This window comes from Lichenostomus cassidix, chromosome Z (genome assembly GCF_008360975.1).
Source record: "Lichenostomus cassidix isolate B80296 chromosome Z, HeHo_3.0, whole genome shotgun sequence".
Lineage (NCBI taxonomy): Eukaryota > Metazoa > Chordata > Aves > Passeriformes > Meliphagidae > Lichenostomus > Lichenostomus cassidix.
In genome coordinates this window covers 41,981,614-41,999,257 of record NC_139511.1, presented here as the reverse complement: position 1 = coordinate 41,999,257, position 17,644 = coordinate 41,981,614, and the positions used below count along the sequence as shown (strand labels likewise).

Genomic DNA, 17,644 nt, shown 5'->3' with positions numbered 1-17,644 from the left:
TCAGAATTGTCAGTTGTAGAGTTGCTGTGTATTCCATTTACTCTCTGACTTTTGAGTTCCTTCTCTATATTCCTCTGTTTGGCTCTGTTACATAAGTACTGGCTGCCTACCACATTCGAGCTGCAATGTTAATTGGTGTCAATAAGTTTACAGAATGCAGTCCACTTCTGTCAGCTCCTAGAGCACTTTCACTGAGCCTTTGATCTGCTTATGTGCATTGTCTGCACACGTAAGTCAATAATCTTTAATGGATTTCCTCCACTTGTAAGGAAGATACTTTTTGAAGAAAACACCCTCATTCTCCCTTGTGCACAACAGTCCCCTGAAAACTTCCTGCCTGTTCAGCTCCTTTGTCACAGTGGTGATACTGTACACTGAACAACTCTAAGTATGAATTGGTTTTCTGATTTTGCTGGTGATGATTTTAAAGTACTTTGAAATTTCATTTTTTATTTTTTAATGATTATTAACTTTTGTAGATCTTTGTTAAATCTCACTTTTCTCCTGAGATGTGTGTGTACACTGTTCGTGTATTTGTAATGTTCTACTACAAATTGAACGATAGCAGTAGGGAGATCAATTCCTAGGGAATTCAGATCTGTGTTTAAACCCCAGGGTTGAGGTCTTTGCTCACTTCATTTCAAAGGAGCAGTCTGATTTTACTGTGAGTGATTTAACACCTGGATAAAAAGTCCCTTTTAGTTAAATTATTAGCTTCTGTGCCACTTTCTTTGAGACTTCCTTGATTATTAAGTCAAGAATTGACTTGGGAGTTTTCATCTCAATCCTGTAGCTGGAAAAAAGTGTGCTACCCAGACAGAATGGACAGTATCTTTTCTTGCTGTCCAGAGCTTAAGATCACACTCTGACATTTAAGATGTGATACTGAGCATACTTACTCAACCAAAGATATATCTATTAAATGAGTCTCAAGAAAGCCTTTCACACCCATGAAACAAACACTGTTCCAGGTTCATAAGGGAAATGGAAAAAAGGAAGTAAATGGGCTCTGAGCAGACCTCCCAGTCTTCACAGCCAAATGGCAGATGCACAGGTTGACAGAGGAAAACAGGAAGCCAGTATTGGCATAATATGTGATTTACTCAGTCTGTTGCATGCACATATACACAGCTGTCTCACAGCCCTTGTGCACTGAGAAATGTGTTTATGCAGGCAGGTGTCAGATGTTTAGTCAGATGTTTCCAGGCAAACCTTTCTTCACACTGATGAATGTTTATTTTAGAAATAAGAAGGGCTCTTTGTATCACTTTCATATGGTTTAACCACGTAAAAATGACAATAATTTCATTTTTTGAGAACTAGTTTGGGAGGTCTTTGTCTAGAAAAGTGTTTACTTTTCCTGTACAATGTTCAAATATCTTGGCAGTGCTGGAAGGGACTTTCAGGATTAAACCACATCCCTAGAAAATGTTCTTATAACACCTAACACCTTAGAATGATTTGGGCTTTACCATATGCTGTGCATAAGGGAACTTACCCAAAACTGTCAGCTTCATAGTGCTTAGGCTCAAGACTACAAGTTCTATTTACACGTACTTTTTTGAGGCTGATTATGGGAGTTGTGACAGTGTTTTGTTCTGAAGGCTCGTAGCCCTATTGGGGCAACTAATTCAAGCAGGTAGTCTTGCCAAAAGTGGCTGCTTACTAGCCAGTGACACTTTCTGGTCTCTCTAGCTAGCAAAAGTATTGTCTGAGCTGCAGTTCTTGTGGCAGTGGGAGGGACATTTCAAAACTGAGCTAACAGTGCATTGTTGTCCCCATTGTTATTCATGACACACTATTGCTTTGATGCTCCTCTCGAGCTGAGACTCCCATTTTGCTAGCTGATAGAGAAAGAATAAGATAACACCTCTGCTGTAAGACTACAACCTAAGCAGACAGCATGGACAAAACTCAGGGCGGGGAAGGGGGGGGGAACCCAAAAAAACACCACACAGAAGTATTGTTGTGATTTTGTGATGTGAAGTTGTGACACAGGTGGGAGAACAGTATGATCCAACCCAGCACTTGAGCCTTCCCTTTGGACTCAGAGGGAATACACTCACAGGCTAGCCCATGTTTCAGCAGTTCTGGTCTGATTCACCTCTGGAGCTCAGCAAAGAGCCAAGAACAAGATCCTACTCACTTGATCCTCCAGTTCTTCACCTGAACTGCTGGGGCACAATTTGATACCTTTTTTTTTTTTTTCTATTGCAAGAAAGAAGGGAAGTTCATTCCTAATTAAAAATTAGAAGTTTGGAACTTTACAGATTTACATGTTCATGTCATGTGTTGGAAGTTTTTTCCATTTAAACAGCCTGAAACGGATAACAAATGCCCAAGTTTCATTTATAGACCACAGGAAAGGTTTTTATTAACTCTGTCAAGATAATTTCCCCTATCTCAAATAGCATTGTTAAACTGGTTTTTGAGAGAATCTCTAAAATTTTTAGACTTATATTCATAGTATAGAATAATCATCCTGTGGTGGTAATCAGTTTTTCAGATTATTGAACCTTTTTTGGCCTTTGGGGCTTCACAGTTGTTCTCTTTCTTTTATTCAGGGGAGCTGTATTTACATCTTAAAGTACACACTGACCATGATTAATTGTGGAAACTGATTGTTTACATGGAATTAAGCATATGCATAAGCATTGCTTAGATAAGCCTAATTTATTTCATGAGAATGTTCCAGAAAATTGCAATTTATTATTGGTCCTTTAGCACTTAGACTTATAATTCATAAAAGTAATTGTACGTTACAGATTATTAGTCTAATTCATAATATGAACTGGCTAATAAATTTCCTAACTGGTTTTTCTGTTCATAAAATCTGTCCATTACTAATTCATTTTGTTTGTTCCTAGTTCCTGGAAGTGCAAGAAATTTAGTGTTTCAGTTCATTGGGTTTTTCCTTAAATTTTGTCTAGTTTTTTAGACTACAGCCTTAACATTGTGTGTAAGGAAAACCATTGCCTGGAGGAGTAAGATCTGGTACACTACTGAGTTTGCCTATCTTCATGTGCATTATATGTCCATATAGTTGACCAGTTCTAAAAAAGCTACTAAGATACACTGCTAGAAGAAGGAAATCATTCATTTGGAAAGTTAAAGGTTTCTGTAATTGTTTTTGGTTTTGAAATTTTGATGCTACTTGAAAGAAGTTGTATTTTTAAACCATCCTATGCTCCCTATGTATTTCCAGTAGAAACTTGTTTTCATCCATGCTCATTTGGAAAATGCTCATATATGTGTATTTTAATATGTGTATCACAGATAGACACATTCATTTCAACACATCCAGCCCTGTGAATTGCCTCTTTCCTGTTACATTCCTCTTTGATAGCCATCTCTAAATGTCTCAGAAGTTTTGAATTAATATAATTTTCGTTCAGTCAGTTCAAATATTCAATGTATTATATGTATATCACCAGACTTATGTGTACATATCCGGCAGAGGATGAAAATATGTTGATATTTGTTTTAAATTAAGTACAGTAGTTGAAATATTTTAAAAGTCTAGTTTGTGCTTATATACATAATCACTACTTAGATATTTAGGAGGTGAAAATGGACAACTGGCGAACTGATAGACTTAGAGCTAGGACAAGCCAGGGATTTAGGAGTATAGACGCACCAAAATCCTACTAGGGCTAAAAATACATTGTATCTCTGTTACTATGTGTTAGCACCATTTTGGGCAGTAGTGAAGGAGAAAGGAGAAGGGATAAAATGTATGTTTTGGACTAAAACTATGTGATCCCTTCACAAAGATCTGGGAAGTAATATGGGAATCACCAAATAGATAACTTTCAGCTGTTCTATAAAGCAGAAAGTATGCAGATTTTTCCTAAAGTCTGTATCTTAAAAGCAGCCACAGCTAGCTTACAAAGATACCAGTTCCACTTGAGCAAGGTTCCTCTAGCTTGATTCTGTAACTATTTATTGACCCTTTAAAGTGAAAGATTCTTTCTTACTTGCATTTTAATTCTGGTATTGACAGATGTGTGTAGGACACTCTCTTTTGTATGTCATATGCATTAGGAGAGTCAGTATGGCCAAAACACCCAGAAGAAAAAATAGACAGAGGAATGCATAGCTAAGTACCACATGAAATAAAACAGGACATATTTCAGTTAGCATCACATAACGCTCTACAGTACGGGCAAAACAGCATTACTACAAAAATGCAGTATCATATTTTTTAAAGATTATTATCTCAAAGAGTACAAGTATTCTAGAAATGAATTGGTACATTTAGTAGGAGAGTATTAGTTCAAAGTGTTGCAAGCACATTTAGCTTTTTAATATAATCCTAGGCCCCTATAATTCTATAAGATTAGCACTGGTTTTCTGTGTGCTTCTTAGGACTTAGAAATTCATGTATTTCATTTATGGGTTCAGTTATTTGCTTATCCCTACTCCACTTTACAAGTCTGTTCTACGTTCTTTACTTTCTATCTATGAAAGCCCATAAAAGTCACTTGGGACTACAAAAGTACAAGAATTTGACCTTGTAGTTTGTGAGCTCCTCTAAGGAATCTCCTCTTTAATGCAGCTGCAAAGAACTGTGAACAAACCAATGTTAGTTATGAGTAGGGCAAGAGATGCAACCTGCAACATTCAGAAATTTCAAACACTGGGTAAACAAATTCTTTCACTTTCTGGAAACACAGCATTTCTTTCTGGAAGGAGAAACAGACACCCTCTTCTGAAGAAGCCAAGATGTCCAGGGGGTTTATGTAGCTTGCTAGCCACTGAAATGTGAACTGCCAACAGACACATTTTGCACTTATAACAAACAATATATTGCTGGAGGCAACAGCTATTGCCAGCACTTGGAAAAAAGAAACTCTGGCAACTAACCATGTATCAAAATAGATTCTAGAGTAAGAAAATGCTTTCCTTTCACCACCTACTCAAATATCTTATTTTAGATTGTGCCAAAACTAAAGGGTAGATGATATCCACATTAATTCTGACTGACAATTTCATGGGAAAATCTGGAAAGACCTCTCCCCCCACATCATTCATATGGAGAACATACTCCAGCTTAGCTTAACTGGCTGCCATATGTCACTCGTATTCCACTGACAAATAGCTCCTACTACATGTATCCAGATTAGTGTCCTTCCATGTATTACAGCCTGGAATGAGACCATGAGAACTTCTAATTCAGTATGTAAGATACATTTGTTATTAGAAAGGGTTAAACAGATTATCATTGCTACTAACAGAACCAAGAATATTGTCTAAAAGCAAACTACAGCATCGTTAGTGCTTGCAGCGATGCTCAGCATGCATCCTTTTATAAAATCAGACAATGTCACCAGCCAATGGAGCACAGTAGGGGAGCAGTGTGCCTTTGGTCCATCAGGATATCATGTAGGGAGGGAAAAAAAATTTTTACGTCCTAGCTGTTTAAATTTTTTAAGGGTGTTACTTGAAAGGGAGGAAACATGCTCAAAAAATCCCTTCATACAATGAAAAGAGGTTAGAATTGTTCTGTGATTGTAGAATGGCACAGTCTTAAATGGTTATTTGTGTAATGTGTTTGCTAACATGATGTGTTTTACATGTACCAAGCTATTTCCATTGACTGCAGATCATCAGAGTGGTTTTTCTCTGCTTCTTCCCCAAAATCTGCTTCATTCTACTGACATGTTTCATAACTTTGCTTCATTATCTGGCTCCATCCTGTTTGGAACCTGAGGGTATCCTCCTTCATAATCTGTCTCTTTAAGCTTCTGCCTGGATTTGCTCTCTTCAGAGACAGGTTCCCTGAGACTTCCTTTTCCTGAATTTTTAATTTATCTCTCAGCAATCAGTTTCAGTAATGTCATGCTGGAAAGGAAGCTACTCTTCAGATGTAAAAAACACGGCACTATCTGACTTCCATGCTTTCATTTTGGATGTGGGAGTATATCTAGGTCAGTGCAGAGTTTTACATTAAATATTTTCTTATATTTTCCTTCTGAATAAAGTGTTGGGGTTTTGTGTATACGATTCTATATATCTCTGAAGTGCTCTCTCATTGAGACATGAGTGGAAGGCCTAATATTTTAAACAATTTTCTGTGTTTGGCTAACAGAATGATGGGTTGTGTTCAGTACAGCTCAAACAGCAGAAATCTAGTCTTAAGGTGCTGAACACGGAAATTCAGTTATAGACAATCCTGTTGATGCAGTGTTTACATAGCTAGTTCAGAGAAGATCTAATTGAGTGGCAGGTGTTCATCCAGGCGTTGAAGATGATCCCCTACTCTCCCATTGCATCTCTCAAGGCCTTAGTACCTCCTATCTGTATTAGTTTGAAAACAAACCGGTGGGAGATCGCAAGTCAGGATTATAATTTAATAGGAAAATTTAAAATAAGTGCACTAATACAAGGAAAGCACTGACAAAGTCAGATACAACCTGACACCTGGTTAGGGTGGTGGTAGCAGTCCAACTGAAGTAGTCCAGTTGAAGCAGTGATCCTGTGAAGGTCTGGTGTCCAGCTGAAGGTCCAGTGGTAGCTCTTGTCCTCTGGGAACCCAGTAGACAGGGCTAGCTCAGGCAGTTCCAAGGCCAGGTTATATCCAGGTGGGAACACCTGGTTCCTCCCTCCTGGGCAGAGCATCTCACAATGGGATGAGATAAGTCCATGAGTCACACGGTGGGTCCCTGATGGCCCATTGCCTGTCATCTGGGGTGGGTCATTAGCAGGTGATAGCAGCTAATGTCCCACAGCTGGTGGTAATAGAGTCGTAAATACATCTATATTGTAACCTAGGACGTTATCTCAACGGAAAAGTCAGTCAGGAATACCAAAGCTGTATCTTTCAAAAGAAATTTGTGCTCAGTGTTTCACTTTTACATTCCTTTCATTAAAATTTTGTTAATATTTTCCTTTATTTTTTGTTTCAGATGGGGGCGGGAGGGGGGAAACAGCTAATTAAATCCACTCTATCTTGAAATGCATTGTCCATGGTCCTACAGACAAAAAAAACTCCTACTGTAGGACACAAAAGTTTTCCTGTGGTATTGCAGGAATCCCAGAGACTTGGAGTTGAAGAAATTCTGACAAGAGATGAAAATGCAGAACTACAAACGTTCATCTTAGCCTCATCCTCCAGCTACAAGAGTGACATTGATCAGAGAAGGAAAATTCCCTTTTGTTTACTGTTTCTTCACTCCATCTGTCATTATAATAAGAGAAAAATTAAGGTGAATTTATTAAGATTTTCTCTTCTGACCCCTTTACAGATGGGAGATTGGGAAATGGAGCACTTGCAGTCTTACCTGTGGGGTTGGTTTGCAGACACGAGATGTCTTCTGTTCTCATCTGCTGTCAAGAGAGACCAACGAGACTGTGATTTTGGCAGATGAGTTGTGCTCTAAACCCAAGCCATCCCTTGTGCAAGCCTGTAATCGCTTCGACTGCCCACCCTCCTGGTATCCTACAGAATGGCAAGAGGTAAGAATGTATGTGTAATGTCATTTTTTGACTGCTAGAAGTAGTCATTGCACACATTTCCGTGGTCAGAGCATCTGTCCCACGAAGGCAAGCTGGAGAGCTGCAGTAGAGAGGGCTCCAAGGAGACCTTAGAGCAGCCTTACAGCTCATGAAGTGTGCCTGCAAGAGGGCTGAAGAGGGAAGAGCCTTCTGACAAAGGCGTGTAGCAACAGGACAAAGAGTAATGGATTTAAACTGAAAGAAGGTAGGTTTAGCTTAGAAATTAAAAATTTTTAGTGTGAAGGTAGTGAAGCACTGAAACAGGTTGCCCATGGGAGATGTGGATGCCCCATTCCTGAGAGCATTCAAGGCCAGGTTGGATGTAGCATTGAACAACCTGGTCTAATGGAAGCTGTTCCTGCCCAGTGAGGGATAAGGTGGGGGGGAGGGGGAGGACAGGGAGTCTGGAACTAGAAGAACTTTAAGGTGCCTGCCAATCCAAACCATTCCATGATTCTGTGATTTTGCTTTAGCCCATCAATAGGAATCATTAATCATGCTGACAACCCATTAAAAACCTGCAAAGTGTGCATTTTTTGGTCTTTAAAAAAAATAACAGTGTTTTCAGAGGTAAATAATGAATATAGCTATTTCTAATTCAAAGTTACTGGAAAACCTTAACAGTTGGCTATAGCTTCCAAACAAAAATGTCTGGAATATGTTGGTCAGCTGCAGTGAGTGGACTTGTGTTAGCTATGTCAAGGTTTCCAGGAATACTAAACTAGAAGGATAAGGATAAAAGAATCTTTAAAGCATTTTGAGTATTCCATACATTCTCAAAGAATAATTTAGTTTAGGACATGAAACACTCCTCATCCTTCAGAGTAAGAGATGTGTGTTAAACATTTCTCTTTGGGGGATGGATGCTTTATTACACTAATTATAAAAATTGCTGTCTACATAATGGGTCTCTACAAGGCTTTCCATCTTTAGAAAGCACCCTGAAATTAGTTAATTTGCTGACATCTGGTTGCAAATGAAAACACTCATGTAATTCAAAAGACTTGACAATGCTTCTTTAAATAATTGTAATACTGCACAGGAAGAAAGGATCCTGCACTGTTGTCAAGACTAAAGGAAAAATTTGCTGTGTGTTGTAGGAGCAAGCAAAACACCTGTTTAAATCTTCATTTTTGATGTGTGCAAGTCTTCATTCTATCCTATGTGAAAACTATGAGCGCTTTGCATAGTGTTTACATATACCTGTTCATTGTCTGTATATAAAATCTGGTCTTTACTTAACCACCAGGGAGATGTTAATGTACTCACCTAATGTACGTGAAGCTGGAAGAGCTTTGGGTTTGGGCAACCAACCCAGCAAAACAAAATTTATGCCAGTCTGATGTTCTGTCAAAGCTAGATAACTAGCCTACACCTTTAGTCCTATGTTTAAAATAATTCAGTGATATTATTTCATGCTTAATTTGTCTACTGATATTCACACACACACATATACTTAGCTGTACTTTTGAAAGTGTCTGGGCTATAGTAATAAAAATTGTTATATTTGCAAATAGCAAACAGTATTCTACTACTACTAACATAATTAAGTCAAGCATTTTAAAATTAGGATATGCTAGAAGGAGCACCTATGCTTCTTAAAACCCTGTAACTGCCCACAGTCCTTACAGAAAGCAATTATCTGTAAATATGGATAATCAGAAGAGATATATGTTATAGTACACAGAAAAATTTATTTTCTGCTAACAGTGACCATTAGCTATAGGCCACACTAGAACAGTATCAAAATTGTTTCTGCTAGAGCTATTTCAAACAGATTTTTTTCAAGATTGGAACATCTTTCTCAACCATGTAAGCATTCATACTTCCACCTGTCTAAAATAATTTTTGTGAATGTTCAAGGGCTCTCAAGTGCTGTCTCTTTGAAAGGTTTAGCAGATCTTAGTGAGGAGGAAGCTTGATTAAGTATAAAACTTAAAATACATTAATCAGAAATGAAAACAAGCTGCTCAGTTCACACTTGTGGTAGCTGGAGTCTTCTCTGGGCTGAGAGAGAATCTATGCAGTAATTCATAGCCATAGAAGAGCCTGTTGTAGCTCTTCTGCCTTACTTCCACAGACTTTTCAGGCTGAGCAGCTGTGAACGCAGCTGTGAACTTAGCTGCTCACTACAGGGTTGCTGAATATTTTCTGTGCTTACCTTTCACCAGAGGAAAACAGGGCAAAAAATGTGCTTCTCTACATACTATCTTCTGCTTCTGTTTAAATTAGTACCATGCCAGGAAAAAAAAAAGTATAATCCATCAACATCAATTTCCATTCTCTCATTCTTTAAGGACATCTGTGTTCCTTCTTTGCAGCCATCATCTTTACAAGTATTTCCACCCTGTAGGAAAGCCAGACCTTGCAGCTCAGTCTAATGCAGGTTTCCCACATGAAAACCTGCACCATGAGGCTTGTGCATTACACTTCAGGATTATTACAGCTGTTGGCTTCTGAGATGTGTAAAAAAAAAAAACATTTGGACAGGATGTGAGGGGCTGAGACAACTTCTGGAGGTGACCTCCAGTCATACAGTAAAACTGCTGTGGATCCCTCCAGCAGAAGAAAACCTGCAGAAGGATTTCTTTCCTTGCGTTAAGAGACACACAACACCTTCCCTCTCCCCAGGCTCCTGAGAGGATTCCCCCCATACAGGGAGATGAAGGGCCCTGCAGGAAGGTGCCTTCCTCACCTTAGAGAAGGCCCTTTAAGCTTCACAAATATGAAAGGGTAAAATCTGTTCTTCACACAGCCTGGTTTCAATACCTTTCTTTGGCCTCATCAGTGGAGTTTGTGGTGCTTTTAAGAGCACTCCCTCATACAGGTTTGATGCCAATAAGCCAAAACCCCCCAAAAGATTTAGACTGTAATGGCCAGTTTCTTTTCCAAGCCCTATTATTCTTGTAAGGAAGGATTGTCTGAATTAAATGCCATTCAAAATCCCAGTGTTCGTGGCACATAAACACACAATAATTATCAGTGTTATAACATTACAGATATTTTTTTAAACATCTCTTTACAGATTCCAGACTATTTATTTTTAAATAATTCTGTTTCTTAACTATATGCATTCAGATCTTTATCTCATTTTCAGTAGTGCGCTTCTGGAGCAAAGTGCATATTTTTACAAGACCCTATAAATACCTATTCTGCATACCTGAAATGGGAGACATCCATTGGTAAATCTCCATCCACCTTTGTTTTATTGCTGAATAAATGCTATAGTCTCAGTCCCGACATCCTTTATTAGCTCTTGTGAGCTGTCTTTGCTCCAAAGGAAATTAGAACAATGGCTTGAAAACAAAGTCACCATGGGAAAGCTGGTAATATTTTCTTATGTTTTCCTAGCTATTTTTAATCCATCCCTTAAAAAGTCACTTCTAAGTCTTCAAGTGTCAGGCCTTAGGAAAAAACTGAGAGACCTCCTGAGAAAAAAAAATGTTTACTCCTTTTGTAGGTACTTTATCTTACTGTGAATTCATAGCAGAGAATTAATTCCTGAGAGTAAGGAAAAAAACTTTGTTTCACACCTTGAGTAGAGGGCAGTGTGAAGTTAAACCACATGGGAGATCATGGAAACCTGGGGGTCCTGGTCGATGGAAAGCTGAATATGAGTCAGCAGAGCCCTGGCAGCCAGGAGGGCCAAGTGTGTCCTGGGGGTCATCACCCAAGCATGGCCAGCTGGGCAAGGGAGAGGATTGTCCTGCTCTGCTCTGCTCTGGGGCAGCCTCAGCTCCAGTGCTGGCAGCAGCTTTGGGTTCCACAGTAGGAAAAGGACATTAAACTACTAGCATCCAAAGAAGGGCAGTGAAGATGGTGGAGGGCCTGGAGGGAAAGCCATGTGAGCAGCTGAGGTCACTTGGTCTGTTCAGCCTGGGGGAGACTGAGGGGAGATCTCACTGCAGTCTACAACTTCCTCATGAGGGGAAGAGGAGGGGCAGGCACTGATATTTTCTTTGTGGTGACCAGAGACCAGACCTGAGGGAATGGTCTGAAGTTGTGTCAGGGGAGGTTTAGGTTAGGTATTAGAAAGAGGTTCTTCACCCAGAGGATGGCTGAGCACTGAACAGGCTCCCCAGGATAAGTGGTCACAGCACCAGCCTGACAGAGTTCAATAAGCATTTGGACAATGCTCTCAGGCACATGGTGTGACTCTTGGGCTGTCCTGTGCAAGGACAACACCCTGTAAGTGAAATCCAAGAACCGAGGAAAGATCTGTTTTGACTTGTCTCTGGTAGAGCTGGAAGGGCAGAGAGACTTCTGAGATTTGACAGACAGAAGGAACATACTTTGCGGTATTCACAGTATCCAACCCATTTTGTAACTTGTATGTGATAACAGTCCTTAGGCAATGTTGGAATAATACTTTTAATCATGTTTTTCTTCCTCCTCAGGAATGAATTGTCCTCAAATGAGAGGTTGATAAACATTCTCTTCTGTTGAAAATTAATGTTTTTCTTGCTTAGTTTTTTGGAAGCCTTTGAGCTTTGTAACATTCTAAATAAATAGGACAAAAGCTAATTTTACACATTAAAAAGCAAACCAAACTGAATATAAAAATGTTTTTCTGCCCTTCCTTTCTTCCTTTTAAGGAAAATGTTTATCCCAAATATTCAGGCTAGTATTAAAGTTCATGCAGCTATTTATCTAAGAGAGAAGGGCCTTTCATGACTCCAAAATTTTCTAAAACACTTCCTTTTTAACTGCTTAAGTATACGTTGTAATACTTTTTCATACGAATGTCTGCTCACCTTGTATAATTGCCATGTCACAAGCTCAAAGCAACTCCAGATCATGGCAGTGTAATGCAAGCTCCCTCTTTGTGATAAGAAAGGAGAAAAGGAGTTGAGCTGGCTGGACTGAAAAGAGCTGGGAGCCTCGGGAAAAGGATCCTCAGGAAAAAGGGCTGAGCAACCAAATTTACAAAAAAATATTCAGGAAAGCTACTAAATTTGGTTATTCAAAATTCCCTGCCCTGTTTGAGTAGAAAAATGGATGCAGAGAGGGATATTTCTATTAAAGACAGAGGGGAGGCATGTTCTCTCAGTATTAATAATCTCAATTGACTTATCTACTGCTGGACAAGACTTTTCCACTAGCTCTGACACTTAGTAGCACAGTTAGAGCTCAGACAGAGACATTAGTATTTAGATTCTCCACATCACGCACAAGTGTCTCATTTGCCAAGTGGAGAGGACAAATTTTCCACCTCCATTGTACAATGCTGACTCACTGTTTCCATATCTTTTGTAATTTTGCCTTAAAACAGAACGTTTCAGAAAAAATGAAACAGTTTTTCTAAATGTTATCAAAATAAACTGCTTCCCCTTTCCAGAGTATTTTTATATTTTTGACATTTTTTCAAAGCAGTCTGCTTGGAGGGCTCTGAAATTTTTGCTTTGTATTTTCTGTTTGGTCAAAACTAAGTGTTGATGTCTACCCTAATTCGCAAGTAATGTTTGCAGCAAGAGGGATGGTGCAGGTGTGAGGTAAGGTGGCTGCCTCTCTTTTCCCACAGTGCTCTCAGACCTGCGGTGGTGGCATCCAGAAGCGAGATATCCTTTGTAAGCAGCGCCTGGCAGATGGAAGCTTGTTAGAGCTGCCAGAATCCTTCTGCTCCATGCCAAGGACTGTTACACAGCAAGCCTGCAAAAATGAGGATTGTCCCAGTGAGTGGCTTCTCTCTGACTGGACACAGGTATATTATCCATATGCATGAGTATTGTATAGATCTAGGAGATGAGTTCCTAAGCAAATTGTGATAGAGGAGCCAAATAAGGTCAGACTCCACAAAGCATGTTATGCCCAGTTTAGTCCTATAATCTGTCCATGTCATCCTGGCTGGGGATGTTTTCACTTGCTCCACGTTCCTCTTTGGTGATCACCTCCACAGATGTGCTCTAGCCATCTGGCCAAGCCATTAAGACCCTTCTGGTGTATACACAAGTCATGCTCAAAACAATAAATCCCTGTCTCTCTCCGTGCCTATGCTTATGTTCATCCAAGGCATCAATGAAGAGTAATACTTATTACCCTAGGCTAATCACTCTTTGTTTACAAGTCCTATGTTCTGATGTCAATAGTCTTTTCCTTTTGGGGACACTGCAACGGAGAGAGGAGAGAGAGAGGGAGAGGGAGAGGGAGAGGGAGAGGGAGAGGGAGAGGGAGAGGGAGAGGGAGAGGAGAGGCGCGAGGCGAGGCGAAATAATACAAAAATATAATTTGACTTTATAAGGTCAAAGCAAAGGCAATGGTTTCTGCCAGCAAGCATGAAAATCATTCCACATCTTGCAGTCTCTGCCATCAGTCTTTCTGTCCTCTTTAATGGAAGGTAGTGGAAATCGTCTTGTGGAAATTTTAAAAGAAATGCCAATCACCCCACGGAGCCGTCCCGCTTGCACCCTTCATATGGTGATCTGGGTATTTTACTCAAATTAGTGGATGTTTTCATAAAGTCTTCTGCCAGGAGATGCATAGCCATTTTTGCTGAGAAGATAGTAATTACAGTGCTCTACCCATTTTCCAGCTCTTTTTTTTTCAGACTGGTGCTTAGGTCCCAGTGCAAAGGCAAAGCCTGTATTTCATTTTCTGTGATGCTATATACATAAGTATGAAATTGAATAGGCATGATGGAGTTCCTCAAACAATGCCTGCCTGTGCAACAAGCATCACCACAGTCTGGTATTAGAAGGTTTGTACTATTCTGTGTAAGTCATGTGTAGTAACAACAAGGTTGAGATAATTAATTGGTGACTAAAATAGTCATATGTTTATTATTCATAAACAGATTTGCAATAGCAATGCTTAAAGATTAAGCTTAGGCCAGATTTTTACCAGACCAGAGTGCACCTGTGATATGCAACTCAATGAAGTCTGCTCTAGAGCATGAACAGGAGTTTGTCCACCCAGAAGACACAGACACATAGAAATAAAGTGCAAAGACTGGCTTTGAACTGTAGCACAGTACCATTAAAATGAGAGATACCATCTGACAGAAGAAGAGTGCTAACGAGAGTATGGTAAGAATCCAAGCCTTATAGGACAGAAAATAAGAGATATTTCATCTCGGTACTGTGCCTGCACTGTTTGTAGCTTCATGGTCAGATGTTGCTCTTCTTTATTCCACTGCAGCATTTTGAAAACTGTAACTGTTCTTTCCTGTGGGATGTATATGCAATGTGGGTATGGGAGGTGAGAAGGGAGTGTGTGACCAAGAGCACCCTTTTCATTTTCCCAAATGTTTCTCATCCTGTTCCAAGTGTTCAGTGAGCTGTGGAGAAGGCACACAGAGTCGAAATGCTGTTTGCAGAAAGATGCTGAAAACCGGAGCCGTTGTTATCATCAATTCCTCACTCTGCCTCCCTTTGCCATTCTCATCATTGATCAGGCCCTGTGCACTAGGCCCCTGTGCAAGTAAGTGGAAAAGGTGTTTGGCAGTGTCTGGGGAAAACGGGCTTGGAAGTCCTCCACTAAGAAATCCATGCTGTTTCCTGCTCCACAGCCTTCTTCTGTGCTAGTGTTACTCAGTCTTGTGGAGTGGGTTTTTCTGTCTGTGAACAACTCGAGCCAGTGGAGAAGAGCTACAGATTTTACTAATGGAGCTGGATGTGAGCCAATATGCTGGCAGGGAGCTACTAGTTTCTGGAAGAACTGGCTCAAAAATCTGACCAAAACCTAGTTCTACCTTTCACAGCTGGAATGTAGAGGATCAGAGATACAGCACAGCAGCCTGAGGGCAGGTGCAAATAAACTCTCTGATAGAACAGCTGCAAGGAAATAATTGGTAAGGGATTTTGCTGACAATCATTTAGAAACTTATTATTTCATTATGTCACTCTGAGTCCTCTGTGACCTGGGATTTCTAATGAACCATGCAAATATACATACAAGTTAGTTGTATTTTACGTTGGTGTTTCATGCATTTGTTGTTGCCCATCACAACTCCCTAGTTTGCAGCAAGCCAGCTGGGTATGTGAAAGTCAGCCTAGCTTCAGCTTGACTCTGAAACTGCTGAATGTTGGTTAAGTAGTGAGAAAAGAAGATCTGATGTTTAGAACTAATGCTTGGAACAAATGTTGCATGGCTATGCAGCTTCATTTAGTGCTTCATAATAAAGATCTCTGACACAGAGATCTGGAAACTGGAAGGACACACTGAACTAGTGCACTTTAATAGTATTCACTATGTTTTTAAGCCTAGCCTGGAGAGTTTTGTTCTGTTCAACATTACTCCTTGAGGTTGCAAGACTTTCATTCTTCCTTACTGTTGTGAGAAAGATCATGTTGTCTTTGAAGGCTTGGATGATAAACACTTGTCTATTCAGTGCATTTCTTAAGTAACAGTCTTTGTTTAAGTATTTTAGCAACAAGAACTATGTTTCCACTCAAGTTTACTCTCTCCCATAAAATTTTTGATCCTAGCTCTTTGGTTTCTGGGCTACTTTTGCATTCCTAAAGTGTATCTTGTTATTCCTCTTAATTTGATTGTTCTAATTTATTGTCCAGCCACTGGTGGCCAGTTTCTCCCATTACCATCTAATTGGTCAAATGCTACCAGTAACAATGCAAACTACTTGTTATATTTAATGGTATCACATACTAACAATGTAATGGTATTTCAGGGCACAACAGACCAGCTCATAAGCAAAGCCCACATATTATGGCTGTAAAGCAAATTTACATCCAGACAAGGAAGCAGAAGAAACTGCACTTCATTGTGGGTGGATATGCCTACCTGCTGCCCAAAACTTCTGTTATCCTTCGATGCCCTACCAGGAGGTTCCGGAAATCAATGATCACTTGGGCAAAGGATGACAAGAGGCTCGTCAGTTCAGCTCACATCACTGTTGCACCCTATGGGTACATGAAAATCCACCATTTGAAGCCTTCAGACACTGGGACATACACCTGCACAGCAGGGCCAGCCCGGGAGCATTTCATAATTAAACTGATTGGAAGCAACAAGAAGATCATTGCTGGGCAGCCAGCTGGTATTAGGGAAGAAGAGGCCATGAGAAAGGCCAGCGTAAATGATGCCTTGCGAACAGAGGATAAACATCTCAATGGGATTTTCTTCAATGGTAGCAAGGCTGAAAAGCGAGGACACCTTACTAACCCCAGCAGATGGTATGACAATATTGTCTCGAGGCTGCTACAGCTCAGGGGCTGGCCAGGGGAAAATCTGCAGTCCTGGGAAGCCCAGGAATCCATAGAGAGGAATGCATCCTCAGAAGAGGACCAGAGCTGGGAGAATAGCCTGCCATTTACTATCGTTGCAGAGCAGAAACATTTGGATGATATCATAAGGAATTTGTCACAACAGCCTGAGGAGCTTAAAGATATCTACACTGAGCAGCTTGTTGTGCAGCTGGCTCATGAGGTTTTCAAGAGCCACTTGGAGCACCAGGAATTTGCCCTCAAAGCATCAAAGAGAAAAATTGATTCAGCCTCAGTGGAGTACCCTTTCCATAGACGTGTTTCTGGATTTACCAGCTCCCTGAGGACATCATCTGCTGAAACATTTCTTCCCATCTCTGTAGACCAGGCAAATGGCTTGCACAGGCCTCATCAGAAGCCTGCCATCCTCCGAAAGATTTCAGCAGCACAACAACTTTCTGCTTCAGAGGTTGTCACTCACCTGGGACAGACAGTGGTCCTAGCAAGTGGCACACTGAGTGTGCTGCTTCACTGTGAAGCAGTGGGAAACCCAAAGCCCACCATCAGCTGGGCTAAGAATGGAGAGGAAGTGAAATACAATGATAGGTAAAATATGTTATTAACTTTAAAGAAAATAATTGATATTTTGACTCTTCAGTTTCCATGTTTTATTGCCTATCAGTCCCGTGGACAAAACATATTTTGCTGCAGTCTGATTTAATAATGGAAAGAAAGGCAAATGCTTGTGAAGTGGTAAACAGAGTAATTCTTTGGCAATGTCTGAATAGTGGGTCAGACTGGTGTGGCTAACAGGAACTTTGCCTCTGTCAGAGTAAGTAAAAAAGAAGGGATTGTAAAGTACTAAATCAGGTAACTGCCTAATGCAGTCAACAGAGTACTCTCTATATGGAGACTGGGAGCCTTAGTTTATTTTCCCATCTGAAGGTGGAGATTTTTGCTGTGAAGATTGGTACTGAGGATGTGAAAAC

At 40.1% G+C, this 17,644-nt stretch overlaps 1 protein-coding gene across 1 annotated transcript in view; it reads left to right on the top strand.

Moving 5' to 3' along the window:
• ADAMTSL1 (ADAMTS like 1) overlaps positions 1 to 17,644 on the top strand; it is a 176,455-nt gene that overhangs the window by 116,203 nt on the left and 42,608 nt on the right. The window contains exons 16-19 of the mRNA XM_085041985.1: positions 7,248 to 7,458; positions 13,019 to 13,198; positions 14,760 to 14,913; positions 16,121 to 17,261. Of these exons, the coding sequence (XP_084898111.1) occupies positions 7,248 to 7,458; positions 13,019 to 13,198; positions 14,760 to 14,913; positions 16,121 to 17,261 (1,686 nt within the window). The remainder of the gene's footprint in view (positions 1 to 7,247; positions 7,459 to 13,018; positions 13,199 to 14,759; positions 14,914 to 16,120; positions 17,262 to 17,644) is intronic.